Source organism: Lepus europaeus, chromosome 3, assembly GCF_033115175.1.
Source record: "Lepus europaeus isolate LE1 chromosome 3, mLepTim1.pri, whole genome shotgun sequence".
Classification (NCBI taxonomy): Eukaryota; Metazoa; Chordata; class Mammalia; order Lagomorpha; family Leporidae; genus Lepus; species Lepus europaeus.
The window spans coordinates 33,930,087-33,945,387 of record NC_084829.1 but is presented as its reverse complement, the minus strand read 5'-3'; the positions used below and the strand labels follow the sequence as shown (position 1 = coordinate 33,945,387).

The 15,301-nt window shown below is 54.0% G+C and overlaps 2 protein-coding genes across 2 annotated transcripts; one reads left to right on the top strand and one right to left on the bottom strand.

Moving 5' to 3' along the window:
* Positions 1-520: 520 nt before the first annotated feature.
* On the bottom strand, positions 521-5,552 carry PSMB9 (proteasome 20S subunit beta 9). Its single transcript, XM_062187428.1, has 6 exons — positions 5,437-5,552; positions 3,499-3,566; positions 2,723-2,854; positions 1,930-2,059; positions 1,529-1,670; positions 521-997 (listed from the first exon to the last, which is right to left on the bottom strand). The coding sequence occupies exons 1-6, from the start codon at positions 5,494-5,496 to the stop codon at positions 870-872; spliced, it is 660 nt and encodes a 219-aa protein (XP_062043412.1). The 5' UTR covers positions 5,497-5,552; the 3' UTR covers positions 521-869.
* A 465-nt stretch (positions 5,553-6,017) lies between these two features.
* Positions 6,018-15,229, top strand: TAP1 (transporter 1, ATP binding cassette subfamily B member). The gene is made up of 11 exons (XM_062185925.1): positions 6,018-6,621; positions 7,035-7,149; positions 7,280-7,410; positions 9,500-9,705; positions 10,083-10,280; positions 11,796-11,924; positions 12,086-12,274; positions 12,978-13,151; positions 13,355-13,517; positions 13,780-13,916; positions 14,634-15,229. Exons 1-11 carry the CDS (start codon positions 6,042-6,044, stop codon positions 14,838-14,840), a joined length of 2,229 nt encoding a protein of 742 aa, XP_062041909.1. The 5' UTR covers positions 6,018-6,041; the 3' UTR covers positions 14,841-15,229.
* Positions 15,230-15,301: the final 72 nt, after the last annotated feature.

Genomic DNA, 15,301 nt, shown 5'->3' with positions numbered 1-15,301 from the left:
TCCCTGGCTTAATCTTTCTTTCTTTTATTTGAAAGACAAAGTTACATAGAGGCAGAGTCAGAGAGACAGAGAGAAAGAGGTCTTCCATCTGCTGGTTCATTCCCCAGATGGCCACAATGGATGACTGGAAGCCAGGAGCCAGGAGCTTCTTCTAGCTCTCCCACATGGGTGCAGGGGTATTTAGGCCATAGCAGAGAGCTGGACTAGAAGTGGAGCAGCCGGGACTCGAACCAGCACCCATATGGGATGACAGCACTGCAGGCAGAGACTTTACCTGCTATGCCACAGTGCTGCCCCTGGCTTAATCTTTCTAAGCCTCATCTCCTTCATTAGATATCAGAATAGCACCTATATAGGGTGGTTTTGTTTGTTGTTTGTTTCTTTTTGTTTGGGTTCTACGAGATAAAATTTGTAAAGCATTTTCCGAATGCCTGGCTCAGTCAATGTAGCTTTTTTTTTTTTTTTGAGTTATTGTTATTACTCACTGAAAGTCAGAACTGCCCTCTCCCCAAATATTTTAGCACTTTTCACGTATTGATCTGTGATGTGAATCAATGCGTCAGGAGAGGAGTTCTTTCACACGTGGGTTTGCTGTTGTCAATGCTTGTGTGTGGCTGGCTTGTGCACTCCTCACTCGCACCCTCATCAGAATGGGACTTTTTATTGTTTGTCATGTCTCACAATCACCAGTAGAGGGCGATCTGTCATGTGGTGGGCCCTTTCTACCTCTGGCAGATGCCAATCACCTCTCTCTGGGAGGGGGTTTTAGGCCTGGGAGAGAAGGAACAGGGCACCCATTGTTATTGACGATACCAGCTTCTGTTCTCAGAGAGTTTATTACAAAACGAGGAAGCAAGTCTGAGAAAGAATCACTCATCGTAAAACTTCGGCAGCTCATTGCCCAAGATTACGCGGTGGTCCACGCCAGCAGCTGTGATAGTGACCAGGTAGATGACACCCCCACTGGAGCCATCCCGGCTCATGGCCAGAGCGATCGCTGCAGGGGGTTCGCGTTGGAGAGAGGGAGAGAGAGTGGCGGAGCGTCAACAATCTTTGCTTTCCCTTCCTGCCCACACCCACTCCCCCTTCTCCTCAAACCCATCTTCCAGAGAAGCAATGTCTGCCCTTGTGCCGAGAAACAGGCTTTAAAATCAATCGATCAATCAAGCCTTCACATGGAGTACCTGCTGACGTCCACGACGTAAGCGTTCTGATTTCAAGTTCCGAATAGCATAGCATGCAGTGCACAAATTCTTGGATGTGTAATAAATTTAACAATAGGCTCTTGAGAGCTGAGCCAAGTCAGCGCCAGCACACCTGCGCCTCCATGGTTTCTATGGTGACCACAGATCCCACCGTGGTCTCCTCAGAATACCTGTGGTGTACCCCTCCTGTCCCCACGTCCCCATCTCGTTTCCTAGTTTGCACATTCACATAAACGGCTACCCATGTATTCCTCTTCCTACTCCATGCAGTCTGCGTTCCCAGGCTACAACCCTCCCTCGGCGTGTCCTGCTTGGCGAGTTACCGTCTGTGGTGAAGCGCCTGCACTCCTCGGGCGACATGCCTGGCTTGTACGCGGCATCCACGTACCCGTAGATGTAGGTGCTGCCGGAGCCGCCGATGGCAAAGGGCTGTCGGATCAACATTCCTTCTAGAGTTCCATAAACCTGGTGGTGGGGTGGTGGGGACATTGTCAGGTGAGTCCGAAGGATCACCAAGCCTCCCCTCCCCACTGAGACAAGTGGGTGGTCTCTGCACCCTGGGGTGAAGCTCCCTGTTGCTCAGGTCCCCAGCAGTTGGGACTAGACCATGCGTTTTGAGGCAGGGTCTTTGGATTTCATTGCTAAAATGACTCAGGACTGGTGACTCCCTCTGTGGGAAGCAGGGAGGTTGTGCCTGCAGGAGGATGTGCATGGAGGGACCCACCTGGCCCCCTTCACGCTGGTCCCAGCCAGCGACCATGAGGTGTGCAGACAAGTCCTCCCGGTACTTGTACGTGATGTTCCTCACCACGTTTGCAGCAGCCAGAACCAGCGGAGGTTCTTCCAGTTCCAACCTGAAGGAAGTACAAGGAGTAAGGGTGGGCATAGCTTCCTCAACACTCAGCCTGCTGTGTCCATGCCATCATCCCTGCCAAGTGATACTTGGAACCCACACTGCCATAGTTCAAACTCCACTTTCCTCCCAAGTGCACAGGGGCCTGGACGCCACACCCCCAACTGGTAAGAAGTTTCCAAGTGTTCACCCTTTTCCCTAACCCCACCCACCCGCTCCTATCCATACACCCGTCTTTTGGCTGCCAGGGCCAAGCCCTAATGGATAAAAGCAGATAAGCTGCAGTTCTGTCCCAATGACCATGATTTCTCAATATGGCAACTGCCTGATATGACAGTGGCCATTATTTTCTTCCTGATCATTTATATTAGGATAGCAGTGTAGCATTTTAAATACATCATTTGATTTGAATCATTTTCCCATAAATTATTTCATTCTCAAAATAACCACCTGGGGAGGTCGTATGTGCTATTATCTCCACTTGACTGGTACAGATGCTGGCACAGAGGTTCCAGCACCAGTTCAAAGCTACCACATGCGAACAAGAATCCCTATTTCTCAATGCAGTGCTCCTGGGAGAGGTCATTGTGCCAGGGTTCTCAGGCTGGGGGGGGGGGGGGCGGTGCTCCAGTGGACGTGGAGTCAGGAGCCCTGAGCTTCATACCCGTGGAGCTCCAGCTGGTAGGCAGCCATGTCGGCTATGGCCTGGGCGTCGGCGGCTGAGCCAGACAGGGCACAGTAGATGCGCTGGTGTAGGGGAGACAGCTTGTCAAACACTCGGTTCACCACCGCCTGCCTGTTGGCAAGAGAATAGTATGACATTTAATACTTGGGTTAAAGCAGGAACATACATGACTTCCGTAAAATGAGTTATTACGTGTCTTAATCAAAATTAGACGTATTCTCAGGTTTAGATGGCATAACATAAACACTGCTTTTAAGAAAAAGTGCTGGGCCTGCGCTGTGGCATAGCAGGTAAAGCCCCTGCCTGCAGTGCCGGCATCCCACATGGGCACCAGTTCAAGTCCCTAATGCTCCATTTCCGATACTGCTCTCTGCTGTGGCCTGGGAAAACAATAGAAGATGGCCCAACTGCTTGGGCCCCTGCACCTGTGTGGGAGACCGGGAAGAAGATCCTGGCTCCTGGCTTTTGATTCGCCCGGCTCCGGCCATTGCGGCCATTTGGGGAATGAACCAGCAGATGGAAGATCTCTCTCTTTCTCTCTCTCTCTCTCTCTCTCTCTCTCTCTGCCTCTACCTCTCTGTAACTCTTTCAAATAAATAAATCTTTAAAAAAATGAAGAAGAAACATTTAAAAAAGCGCCTCTCATCGATTTTTCTTTGTTAACGTCTTGAGAGACTTGTGCTATGTTCTGTGAAATATACTGTAAGTAACATTGATCTGTGGGTCATCATCCCCCTCCCCCTGCTGGTACTCACCCCGCAGACACCCGGGAATCTGAACCCACCACAACACCCCCGTCAAACTCCACGGCCATGATGGTTGTCTGCAGAGACACAGAGGGCACCGTCAGGAATCACTCCCAGAGAGGGTGGGCGATGGGCTAAAGTCACACAGTAACCCGGGCCACAGCTGATCCAGAGCAGGGTCACCCCCCACCCTGTCTTTCCACTTTCTCTACTGCTCTATCCAGCGCCAGGGGGACTGTCGCAAGCTGTGCTATAACACAGGGAAGAACTGCAGCCCCTAGCCTCTGCTTTCCTCCATGGAATCCTTTCCTGGTGGAGCGGGGCGGGCACTGAGCGATAGAAGTGCTTCCTTTCAGGGGAGGGCTAAGGGACATCCCGGGGCCATGAGGCTGACCCTCAGATGAACTGTCTCCCCGACATGTGCTCTCGTCGGTGCAGTACTGTACAGACCTGATACAGAGTACATTACGGTGAACTTGAATCACAAGCTAAGTCTCTTTTCAACTCAAGAGTTCTCCCCCGGCCCCTGCACTTAATCACAAGTGAGCTTTATCAGTTCACCGGCAATGGGTAGCATTGACGAGGTCAGTGGTTGGCACAGCCGGGAATCAAGGCAGGAGGGAAGCAACGAGGAACACATACGATGCTTTCAAATCAAGGCCTCGGGGCCAGCATTGTGGCCGAGTGGGTTACGCCGCCGCCTGCACCTGCGATGCTGGGATCCCTTACAGGTGCCAGCTTGTGTCCTGGCTGCTTCATTTCCAATCCAGCTCCCTGCTGATGTGCCTGGGAAGGCACAGAATGATGGCCCAAGTGCTTGGGCCCCTGCCATACACACAGGAGACCTGGATAAGCTAGGTCTGGCTTAAGCCAGTGCAGCCATTTTGGGAAGTGAACCAGTGGATGGAAGATTCTCTCTATAACTCTGCCTTTTAAATAAATTAATTAACAAGTAAACCTTCCACAACAACAAAGGTTTCACGTAAGAACTCTCTGATCAAGAGCAGCTATCCCAGCAGCCCGGGGAACAGATTAGAGGCAACCAGGTAAGAGAATACAGGAGCAGCGAAGCAAGGCAAAGCTACCCTCTGCTTTTACTTTTGTTTTGTTGGAAGGAACCTTGAACAGCCTTGACTCAAATGAGGGAACTTAGGTGCTAAGGCCAATGGCAGAACTAACAGCACACCTGGGGTTAACACCCGGGTCTCACTCCTATCTGTTTGGACTTCCACTTCCTATTCCTCACTGCTCACTGGGCAATGAGGGGAGACCGGCCTTAACAGCTGTCTCACCTCCAGAAGCCCTGACTTCATTTTCTGACAGCGGAGCACAGGGGTAGCTCTCTGTGACAAAGTCGCCTTCCAGCCAAGCACGCAGCCCAAGGGCAGAACGCCACCCAGCCTTGGGGCTACGCCCCCTGGCAGGGCCCCCTGCAGGCGCGTGGGAGTGGACGGGGAGACGCAGCGGGGGCCCCAGGAGCCTTCCCGGGCACCCTGGGGAGGGGGCACTGACAGCTCGCCGCGAACCCCGCTATGAGGGCTTGGGCTGCGAGCTGCCCGCGGACAAGCTAATCAGAGATCTGTGCGAGGAGCTGCTGCCTCTCCGTGAGCGTGCCCCTCGCTGCACAGAGGACCACTCCCTCCTCGCCCCCACGGCCCAGGGCCCCCCTCTCGGTTTAACCGACTCCCCACGGATTGATCACAGCGAAAGCGAAAGCGCTTTAGAGCAGCTTCCCACCTTGATTCCTCCAGCTAGGAGCCAAAGCACCCGTCCACTGTCCTCGACCGTCCCGACTTTCACTGACCCTAGCCCACCCCCAAGCTCGGTGCACGGTGCAAGCCCCGGCGGCTACGAGCTGCTTCCCTGCAACTCCTCGGCGTCCCTGGGGTCCCCCGGCCGCTCGACCTCCTCCACCTCGCCGCTAGCCCTCAAGCCCAGGCCCATTACCCCGGTGTGGACTTCGCCGGCCCAGGGCAAGTCCCCGGCAGGCGCTCCTGCCCGCAGCATCCCGGCCGGGCGCCGCGCTCCGGGCAGACTGAGGCTCGCTGGTTTCCACCCCGCGCCAGCGCCGGGCGCCGGGTCCGCGGCTCCGCCCCTCGCCGCGCCCACCAGGGGGCGCCCGCGTCCGCGCGCGGGGACTTCGCGCCGGGGCGCTAACCTGCGCGCGGCTGATCTGCCCGGAGACCGGTGACGAAAGAGCCGGGGCCGGGGCCGCGGTGGGAAAACCGGCTGGAGTGGGTTTGGAGGAGCCGGGGAGAGGAGTGCATGGTGTGTACGGTGCCGCCTGGGCTGCCCCTCAGAGCCGGAGCTCTGACGTCAACGCTAGCTTGCAAAGTAGCCTGGGCGGATCTGAAGGGAGCCGCCAGCCGCTTTCGATTTCTCTTTCTCCTAAACGGCTGCGCTTCTCGGTAAGGCGAGCAGGACCCGCCGGTTCCCGGGGCTTTCCCAGGGCCCCGCCCCCCGGCCCCGCCCCCAGACGCGGGTCCCGGCGCCCCGCGAGCCCCGACAGCGCCCGGCTCGCGGGGACCGCGGCGCACCCGCACCGCGCGCCCATGGCCAGCTCGGGGTCGCCGGCTCCGTGCCGGGCGTGGCTGGCGTGGCTGGGGGCGCCGCTGCTGCTTCTGGCCGACTGGGCGCTGCTCCGGGAGGCGCTGCCCGGCATATTCTCGCGCCTGCTGCCCCCGGCGTGGCCGCTGCTCCGGGTGTGGGCGGCGGGCCTGGGCCGCTGGGCCGTGCTGCGGCTGGGGGCCCGCGCCGTCCTCCAGGCCACGGCTGGGGGACAGGGCCAGAGCGCGCGTGTCGCGGGAGGCCTGGCCGCTCTGGAGCCGCTGGCGGCCGCGCTGGGCTTGGCCCTGCCAGGACTTGCCTTGTTCCGAGAGCTGGTCTCGTGGGGCGTCCGCCGGGACGCCGGCAGCACCCGGCTCCTGTACTGGGGAAGTCGCCCCGACGCCTTCGCGCTCAGCTATGCGGCCGCCCTGCCCGCGGTCGCCCTGTGGCACCTGCTCGGGAGCCTGTGGCGGCCCGTTCGCCCGGGGGGCTCTGTAGACGCCGTGCGCCGGCTCCTGGGCTGCCTGGGCCCGGACATCCGCCGCCTGCCGCTCGTCCTCACCATGCTGGTCCTCTCCTGCCTAGGTGAGCAAGCGGGTGGCGGGGCGAAGGGGAGCAGGCAGGGGTCGGGGCAGGGCGGTGTGGGCTCCGGGAGACAGGGGTCGGTGAAGAGTGCGCTAGCGCGGGTCTTGAGGACACCCCTGGGGTGTAGACACTGGCGCCCTGGGCTGGGCCTTGTTCATTCACTGCGCCATCTGGGCCAGTCCTCGCTCCTCATCTTCCTCCTTGATCTCCAGCCTTCTTAGTTAACCCACTGGGAGGTCTGATGGGGCAGCCACACGGCTGTGTGTCCAGGTGTGGCACTGCGACCTCAGCGTCCACTCTGCACTGCTCTCCCCGCCTCGGAGGTGCCGGCGAGGGGCCGAGGGGGCGGTCTGAGCCCGGCTGGCCCACCTAGACGGGTCCTCCACCACTGATGCCCGCTCCTCTCTGCCCAGGGGAGATGGCCATTCCTTTCTTCACTGGCCGCCTCACTGACTGGATTGTCCAGGATGGGACAGCCGCTGCCTTCGCTGGAAACTTAACTCTCATGTCCATTCTCACCGTAGCCAGGTCTGGGGGCTGAGAAGGGGGAACCCTGGAAAAGAGGGCGTGGGAAGGTGGGGGGCTTCTGCAGGGGCGCCTGGGACCCGGCTGCCCTTCCCTGAACACATCCCACCCTTTCCTCCCTGTTCCTCTCCAGTGCCCTGCTGGAGTTCCTGGGTGATGGGATCTACAACAGCACCATGGACCACTCCCACGCCCACTTGCAGGAAGAGGTGTTTCGGGCCGTCCTGCGCCAGGAGACGGAGTTTTTCCAGCAGAACCAAACAGGTTTCTCAGGAAACTCATTGTACATTCTCAGGCTCCTCCGTCACTACTCATTACCGACAGCTCTCTCTCTCTCTCTCTCTCTGTCTGTTATTCTGTGTCTCTGGGTTTTTTTTAAACGAGGAAGTTGAACATTTTATTATGTTTATTATTTTTCGGCAGAGCTGTTGCTTCCCTCTGTAAAACACACCAGCAAATGAAGTATGTTGCAAAAACTAAGACAGTATTGGTCACTGTACGAATAGCAAAAACTGTTCTTCGTTCCCAGTTATGGCTGATGGAAAGATCATTCCATATTTGGACCCCAATCCGGGAATGGCTACAAGCAAGTTACAGTATTACATAAGGCTGAGGATGGCACTGTTATCCTTGAATTACATTATTTGTATAACTAGTTTTTGCCACAGATAATTTCATGCATTCTGAATACTAGAGCCTAGTGTGAAAAAAAAATCACAGGGCATTTGAACAAGATGGGTACTGTGTTCACTGGCAATTGTTACAAAGTTAGGGGAGTTGAAACCCAGTAGCAGAGTTGAAAGTAGTATCTCTTCCCATTAATATTGCTGAAAATTGCTATTTTAAGTCTTCTGGTTACCAATAATTTGAGACAACTGAGCTGGAATAAGTTGTTTGATACTAGTTCATATAAGGTTTCACTTGCATTTTTCAATAGATTTGAATGTATTTCTCATAGGCTTCTTCACTATTGGCGTTCTGAAGGGATGTCTTCTTTTTTTAAGATTTATTTATTTGAAAGCCAGAGCTACAGAGAGGGAGGGAGAGAGAGAGAGAGGAGAGAAGAGAGAGGTCTTCTATCCGCTGGTTCACTCCACAGATGGCTGCAATGGCCAAAGCTGAGCCTATCCAAAGTCAGGAGCCAAGAGCTTCTTTCGGGTTTCCCATGTGGGTACAGGGGCCCAAGGACTTGGGCCATCTTCTGCTTTCCCAGGCCATTGCAGAGAGCTGGATCAGAAGTGGAGCAGCCGGGACTTAAACTGGTGCCCATATGGGATGTTGGCACTGCAGGTGGCAGCTTTACCTGCTATGCCACAGTGCCTGCCCCTAATGTCTTCTTGGTCTGCCAACCATCTTCAGAACAAGACTTGTTGAGTTCTGGGTTTCTGTGAAGGGCATTGTTAATTTCAGTTACTTCACCTGACAGAGAAGAGTTTGCTAGCAGCTTTCACACTTTCCAAAGCACCAAACTCGTCTTGTGTTTTCAATTTTGTCCCAAATTCAGGCAGACTACAATAAACATCTCCCAAAGCTTCCTGTGCAAAATTGCTGATTCCCACTATTCCAATCCATTTTTATGTTGTCATCTGTTCATGTTTCTCTGTGAATTTATACACTGAGAGCAGAGTGGGTCCCGTGGGGAGCATCCAGGACGGTGCTTGCTTGCAGCTGCTAGGCCAGAGGCAGACAGGGTGCCGTGGGCTCCCAGGCTGTGAGCAGGTTCTGTGACACTCAACAGTGCCATGTTTACAAGGGTTGTCTATTATTTCTTGATGTAGCTCAGGAGCAAAATATTGTCCTCTTTACCTTAAGAAAAATCCATTTTTTAGACCAAGGATTTCCCCCTAAATCTCTCCATATGTGTACTTAGGTAGAAATACAGACTTTCAAGTCTGGAGATTTTGATATGACATCCAACCACCTCGTTCTACAGAGTGAAACCCTAAATGCAGACCCTCATGTGGTCACTATGGCTTCAAGAAGCACCTGGGGTTAGAACTCCTGTCTCTTGATTCCTGGTGCCGTGCTCCTCCCCAGCTCTGTTCTGTCAATGATTTAAGCTCTGCCTGTGCAGATATAGAAGTTCGTTATGGTACAAAAAGATTTCAGAGACACAGAAGTTCATGTGCACATTAAGGACCTGAGAGTTAAGATGAGGGTGTTTGTCCAGGATTGGCCCATCTGATGCACACTCTCCCTGTGCTGAGAATCGGACCTCCCCAGACCCCTAACTGTGTGTGCCCCAGCCTCCTGAGACCACCATGTTGACACCCCTCCCCCTGGCATCCTGTTCATTCCTCTCGCCGCTCAGAACCTGTCATTCCCTCCACTCTCTTCTCCCTGACCTGGGCAGGTGCCATCACGTCTCGAGTAACAGAGGACACGTCCACCCTGAGTGAGTCGCTGAGTGAGAAGCTGAGCCTGTTGCTGTGGTACCTGGTGCGGGGGCTGTGTCTCATGGGGCTCATGCTCTGGGAGTCACTGTCCCTCACCGTGGTCACACTGCTCACCCTGCCTCTGCTTTTCCTTCTGCCTGAGAAGCTGGGGAAATGGTGCGAGGTATGTCCAGGGAGTTGGCTCAGCCTCTCACCTCCCACACCTAGGTTTCTCTCCTTGTACCCTCACTGATTCGCCATCTTTGTGGAACTCCCTATCCTACAGTCCATGTTCCCAGGTTGCTCAACATTGCACTTCATGTTCTTCCTGTCTTCTCTCTTAACTTCGGCCCATTATCATGAATATGATCCCTAATCCACTCTGTATTGTTGTCCTCTCCTCCATATCTCTTTACTACCCTGGCGGCCAAACTGTCCCTTTCTCTCTTCTCATGTCTCTCTGCCTCTCCTCACCTTGAATTCCAGCCAGGCACCTTGGATACAGTGTCCCTTATGGCTGGCTGACTCCATGTGACCTCTCTTGTCTATATGTCTCCACAGCTGCTGGAAGTGCAGGTGCGGGAATCTCTGGCAGAGTCCAGCCAGGTGGCCATTGAAGCTCTGTCCGCTATGCCTACAGTCCGGAGCTTCGCCAATGAGGAGGGCGAGGCCCAGAAGTTTAGGAAAAAGCTGCAGGAAGTCAAGACCTTCAACCAGAAGCAGGCCGTGGCCTATGCAGTTAACCTGTGGAGCACCAGTGTGAGCATGTGGGGATGAATGCCTAGTCCCGTGTTCCCGCATGTCTCAACTCCGCTCACTTTCCCCTGGCCCTGCTCCCACTCCTCCTCTGCTGGGAAGTGGTTGGTTCAGTGTTTTCATCCTAGCAATGCGAGGCTTGATCTGTCCATTCAGTGTTCCTAACTCCCGCCCTCTTTTTAAGGATGCTGTGTGGCTTCCTTTCACTGTGCCACACAAAATCCACAGGTTAGAGAGACGCTGTGTCTTCTCATCCTGGGGCCTTCCTGTGAGGTCCATGGGAAACCCAGGGAGCCATAAGGTCCTGCATCTTGGCCTACTTCATGCTGATTGTGTGTGGATGAGCAGTGAGAGCCACGGGGCTATGGGAAGCCAGGAATGAGGGAATCTCTGATGTGATGGGAGGAGACCTATGCCAGCAATCAGAAGTTTCTGGTTGAGTTAAACATTGTGGTGCAGTGGGTGAAGTCGCCACGTGAGACACCAGCATCTCGCGAATTTGAGTTCCGGCTGCTCCACTTCTGATCCAGCTCCCTGCTAATGTGCTTGAGAAAGCAGTGGATGAAGGCTCAAGTACTTGGGCCCCTCCCACCTCCCATCAGGGAGACCTGATGTAATTCTGGTCTCTTGGCTTCAGCATAGCCAAGTCCTGGCCATTGTGGCCATTTGAGGAGTAAACCAACAGATTGTACTTCTCTCTCTCTCTCTCTCTCTCTCACACACACACCCTCACTCCCTCCCTCCTTCTCCACGTGTCTCTGTCTCTTCACCTCTCTATCACTCAGCCTTTCAAATCAATAAATAAATCTGGAAAAAATAAGTTCTTGGCTTGATGCAGCCATTTACTAGCTCTGTGAGCTCTGGCAAGAAATTTACCTTCTTTGAAATTATTGCCTTATTTTAAAGACTTGGAATGATTTAACCTTCTTTAAAGAAAGAGTTTTTATTTAATTTTTACTTATTTGAAAGGCAGAGCAATAGAGAAAGAGAGAGAGAGGGAGAGATCTTCCTTCCACTGATTCACTTCCCAAATGCCCACAACAGCAGGAGCTTGGCTAGGCTGAAGCCAAGAGCCTGGAACTCCATCAGGGTCTCCCACGGGAGTGGCACCATCAGCTGCCTCCCAGGGTGTACAGTGCCAGGAAACCACATTGGAAGCAAATAGGGGCTCCAACCCAACCTTCCAATATGGATCTGGGCGTCCCAAGGAGCATCACCACTGTTGTGCCAAATGCCTGCCCCAGGTAAGGCTCTCGCTAGCTGACATCACACTGTGAAAGCCTTTCGTGAAGAGTAAAGTGCTCCCCACACACGGTGACCATGGGGCTGCTGAGGACCTCGATGATGTGTATTTGAGACAGATTCTCTGCGTTTCATTTTTTCCTTTCTACCTACTGAGCCTGTCCCGTTTACTCGGGGGCATGGACTTTACATCTCCTTTTTGCTAGCAACTCTGACTTCTTGCGAACCCCCTAGCCTTTTCTAATCCAATCCTCCTTTTCTGTGGTCTCTCTGCAGATCTCAGGGATGCTTCTGAAGGTGGTAATCCTGTACATGGGGGGGCGGCTGGTGACGAGTGGGGCTGTGAGCAGTGGGAACCTCGTCACCTTTGTTCTCTACCAGATCCAGTTCACCACGGCTGTTGAGGTGAGGCTGGTGCAGTTTCATGTCCCCATGCAACTTCTTCCGCTGTGTTGTCACCGTCTGTGTCATTTCCCTTCTCTTCTTTACACTTCACACATCTCCCGATGCTGGTGAGCAGATTATGTCTCTGCCCTCCCCCCTCACTGTTCTTACCTCTGCTCCAGGTCCTGCTCTCCACCTATCCCCATGTGCAGAAGGCTGTGGGCTCCTCCAAGAAAATACTTGAATACCTGGACCGGACCCCTTGCAGCCCACCTAGTGGTCAGTTGATTCCCGTGAACCTGAACGGCATTGTCAAGTTCCAAGATGTCTCTTTTGCCTACCCCAACCGTCCAGAAGTCTCAGTGCTGCAGGTACGACCTACAAAACCCTGTATCCCACTGACCCAACCCTCGACTCTGCCATCCTCAGTTTCCTTTCTGGTTTCAGCTGGGCTCATTCTAAGCACACATCCCTCTAACCCTTTAAAGGCACTGATACAGGTCATCTGTCCCATAAACCCCAGACTCAAGAATCATTTTGGGCTTCCAAGGAGAATGGAGAAGAGGTTTCAAATTGAAGGCTCTTCATAGTCCAGGGAATTGCTACAGCAAAATCTGTGTTTTCAGGCTCCCATCTCGCCCCTTTCTTTCCGTCTGTGAGTTTCTCTATTTCTTGCTGGTGTCTGGCACCAAGTGTGTGGCATCATAGATCTTTGTCTTCACCTAATCTTCCATCTCAACAACCTAGGGGAGACCTTGTCTCAAAAGTCTCTCTCTCTGTCTCTCTTGCTCTCTCTTGCTGTGTGTGTGTGTGTGGGGGGGGAAGGTAGGCGTGTTATTCAAGGATACTTCAAAAAAGTTCACAAAAAATGAATAGTGTGAAAAAACTACGCATGTATGTCAACCTGTTTTGCACCAAAACATTTTCCCACAAAATGTTGAAAGCACCCTTGTACTTCTCCATTTCTCTCCTTTCTTCTCTTGGGTAAGACCTCATGCTGTGTAACAGGACAGTGGCTATCTCAAGGTCAGGGGACTCAGTCTGCTTCTTACTGTGTGGTTCTCTGGCTTTCAGGGCCTGACGCTCACCCTCCGTCCTGGGGAGGTGACGGCGCTGGTGGGACCCAATGGGTCTGGGAAGAGCACGGTGGCCGCGCTGCTGCAGAATCTGTACCAGCCCACTAAGGGGCAGTTGCTGCTGGATGGGAAGCCCCTTCCCCAATATGAGCACCGCTACCTGCACAGACAGGTGAGCAAGAAGGGAGCAACAGGTGCAATCAGCACTCTCACTGGGCACTTTGAGAAGAGAGTTAGGCGATGATAGGAGACCTTGGGTGGAGATGAGGGTGTGATCAGGAGAGAGGCCTGTGGTTTTGTGACCTGGTCTTCAGCTTCTAGATAACCTTGTTCCAGTGCTCCTTGTTCTGTGACTCTTCATCATGTTTGTCACAGGTGGCTGCAGTGGGGCAAGAGCCACAGCTATTTGCAAGAAGTCTTAGGGAAAATATTGCCTACGGCCTGATGGAGACGCCGACTCTGGAGGAAGTCATTGCTGCTGCAGTGGAGTCGGGGGCCCATGGCTTCATTTCGGGACTCCCGCAGGGCTACGACACAGGTGCTCAGACACCTCTACTGAAACCCCAGGAAGGCTTGCTTTTATTCTTTAATTCCCTCTGTCTGTGGACTTTGGGGTGATGGTGTATAGATCTTGTTCTTAGAGCTTCTTTATCATCTCATCCTCACCTCTGTTCACCTTCTCAGAACCTCCTCTGTGCAGGCACATCCATCAGTCCTTGGTGTGTGTGTGATTGTAGGTGTGCATGTGTGCACATGTATGTGCGCACACCCAGCTCTCATCTTGGCTCTTGGCTCTGCAGATGTAGGGGAAGCTGGAGGCCAACTGTCAGGGGGGCAGCGACAGGCAGTGGCCTTGGCCCGAGCTTTGATCCGGAAACCACGAGTGCTCATCCTAGACGATGCCACCAGTGCCCTGGATGCAGACAACCAGTTACGGGTGAGGGCGCCATCTTCTTTCCCTTCCATCTCACCCAGTCTGGCTCCTTTCACTCATCCCACGGTAGCTGTACTAACAACGTCCAAAGTAGTCCTGGAATTCTCGGCTCCCTGTACTTCTCCCTAGGATAACCCAGAACCTGTTACACAAGGCTGCCTTCAGGCTCTGAAAAACTGAAGTCCAACATAAGGGAAAGACCACCCTGTTAATACAAAGATGAATTAAGATTGTATCGTGTGCCAGACATGCTAGTGGATAGGCACTGTGTCTCCCATTTATTCAACGCAAATCCTGTGAGCTGGGCGCTGCTGTCCTCATTTTGTGCCTGAACAACCTGCTCACACCATATATGAGTCTGGACCCAAATTCAGACCCAGATCCTCAAACTCTTTACTACAAGTTGTTCTCCTTAACATCTCACGTGCAAGTCCCAGCCAGAAGGCAGAGAGGAAAGACCATTCGACCTCCACTCTGCTCCTGGGGGTTTCTGGACTCTTGCCCTGTTGGATTCTCTGTATCCCACGGTGCTGCCTCTTGTGAACAGTCTTTAACAAAGCAAGGCACTGGCAGAGCAGCACCCAGAACGGGAATCCTCACTCTGGTCAGGTTGTTGGCCGAGCTGGCAGTGCCCTGCGAGGTCTGTGCCAGGCCTGGCCGGGCACGTCTTCCTGTGCCCGAGTGGTCGCTGGCTGTGACAGAGCCCCCTTCTTTCCGCAGGTGGAGCGGATCCTGTATGAAAGCCCTGAGAGGGCCTCTCGCGCTGTGCTGCTCATCACACAGCGCCTCAGCTTGGTGGAGCAGGCGCACCACATCCTCTTCCTGGAAGGAGGCGTTGTGTGTGAGGAGGGAACCCACCAGCAGCTCATGGAGAAGAGGGGACGCTACTGGGCCATGGTGGAGGCTCCTGCAGGCGCTCCGGAATGAAACTGTGCTCGGGCCTGCACACCCCCTCCCCGCCTCTCCCTCTCCTCGCCATGGTGGAGAACTTGGCAGCAGAGACCTTACTAGGGGTGCAGAGTAGGCTGCTCGGAGTTGCATCCTAAAATGTACCCCCCCCCCCCAGGTGACGCTGGGCACTTGCTTTGACTTGCCGCCTCCTTGTCACTCTCTCGACAACGCAGACTTCTGGAAGACAGACATGGGTTTTCTAACACCTTATGGTAACCGAGTTAGAGCTGAGGAGGCTGCTTTGGTGTGGACAGCACCGTGGAAAAGCGAGGGCGCACTCAGAAGAGCAGAAAGAGAACAGGGATGCATACTGGCCAAGAAGCGCCCTGTGGGTGTTGATATTTATAATAAAGTCGGCGTTTTGTCCTGTGCTGTCCCTTGTTTTCGGCACACTGACCGGCTTGCCACCCGCTGCAGGGCGCATTCTCGCAGCCGAT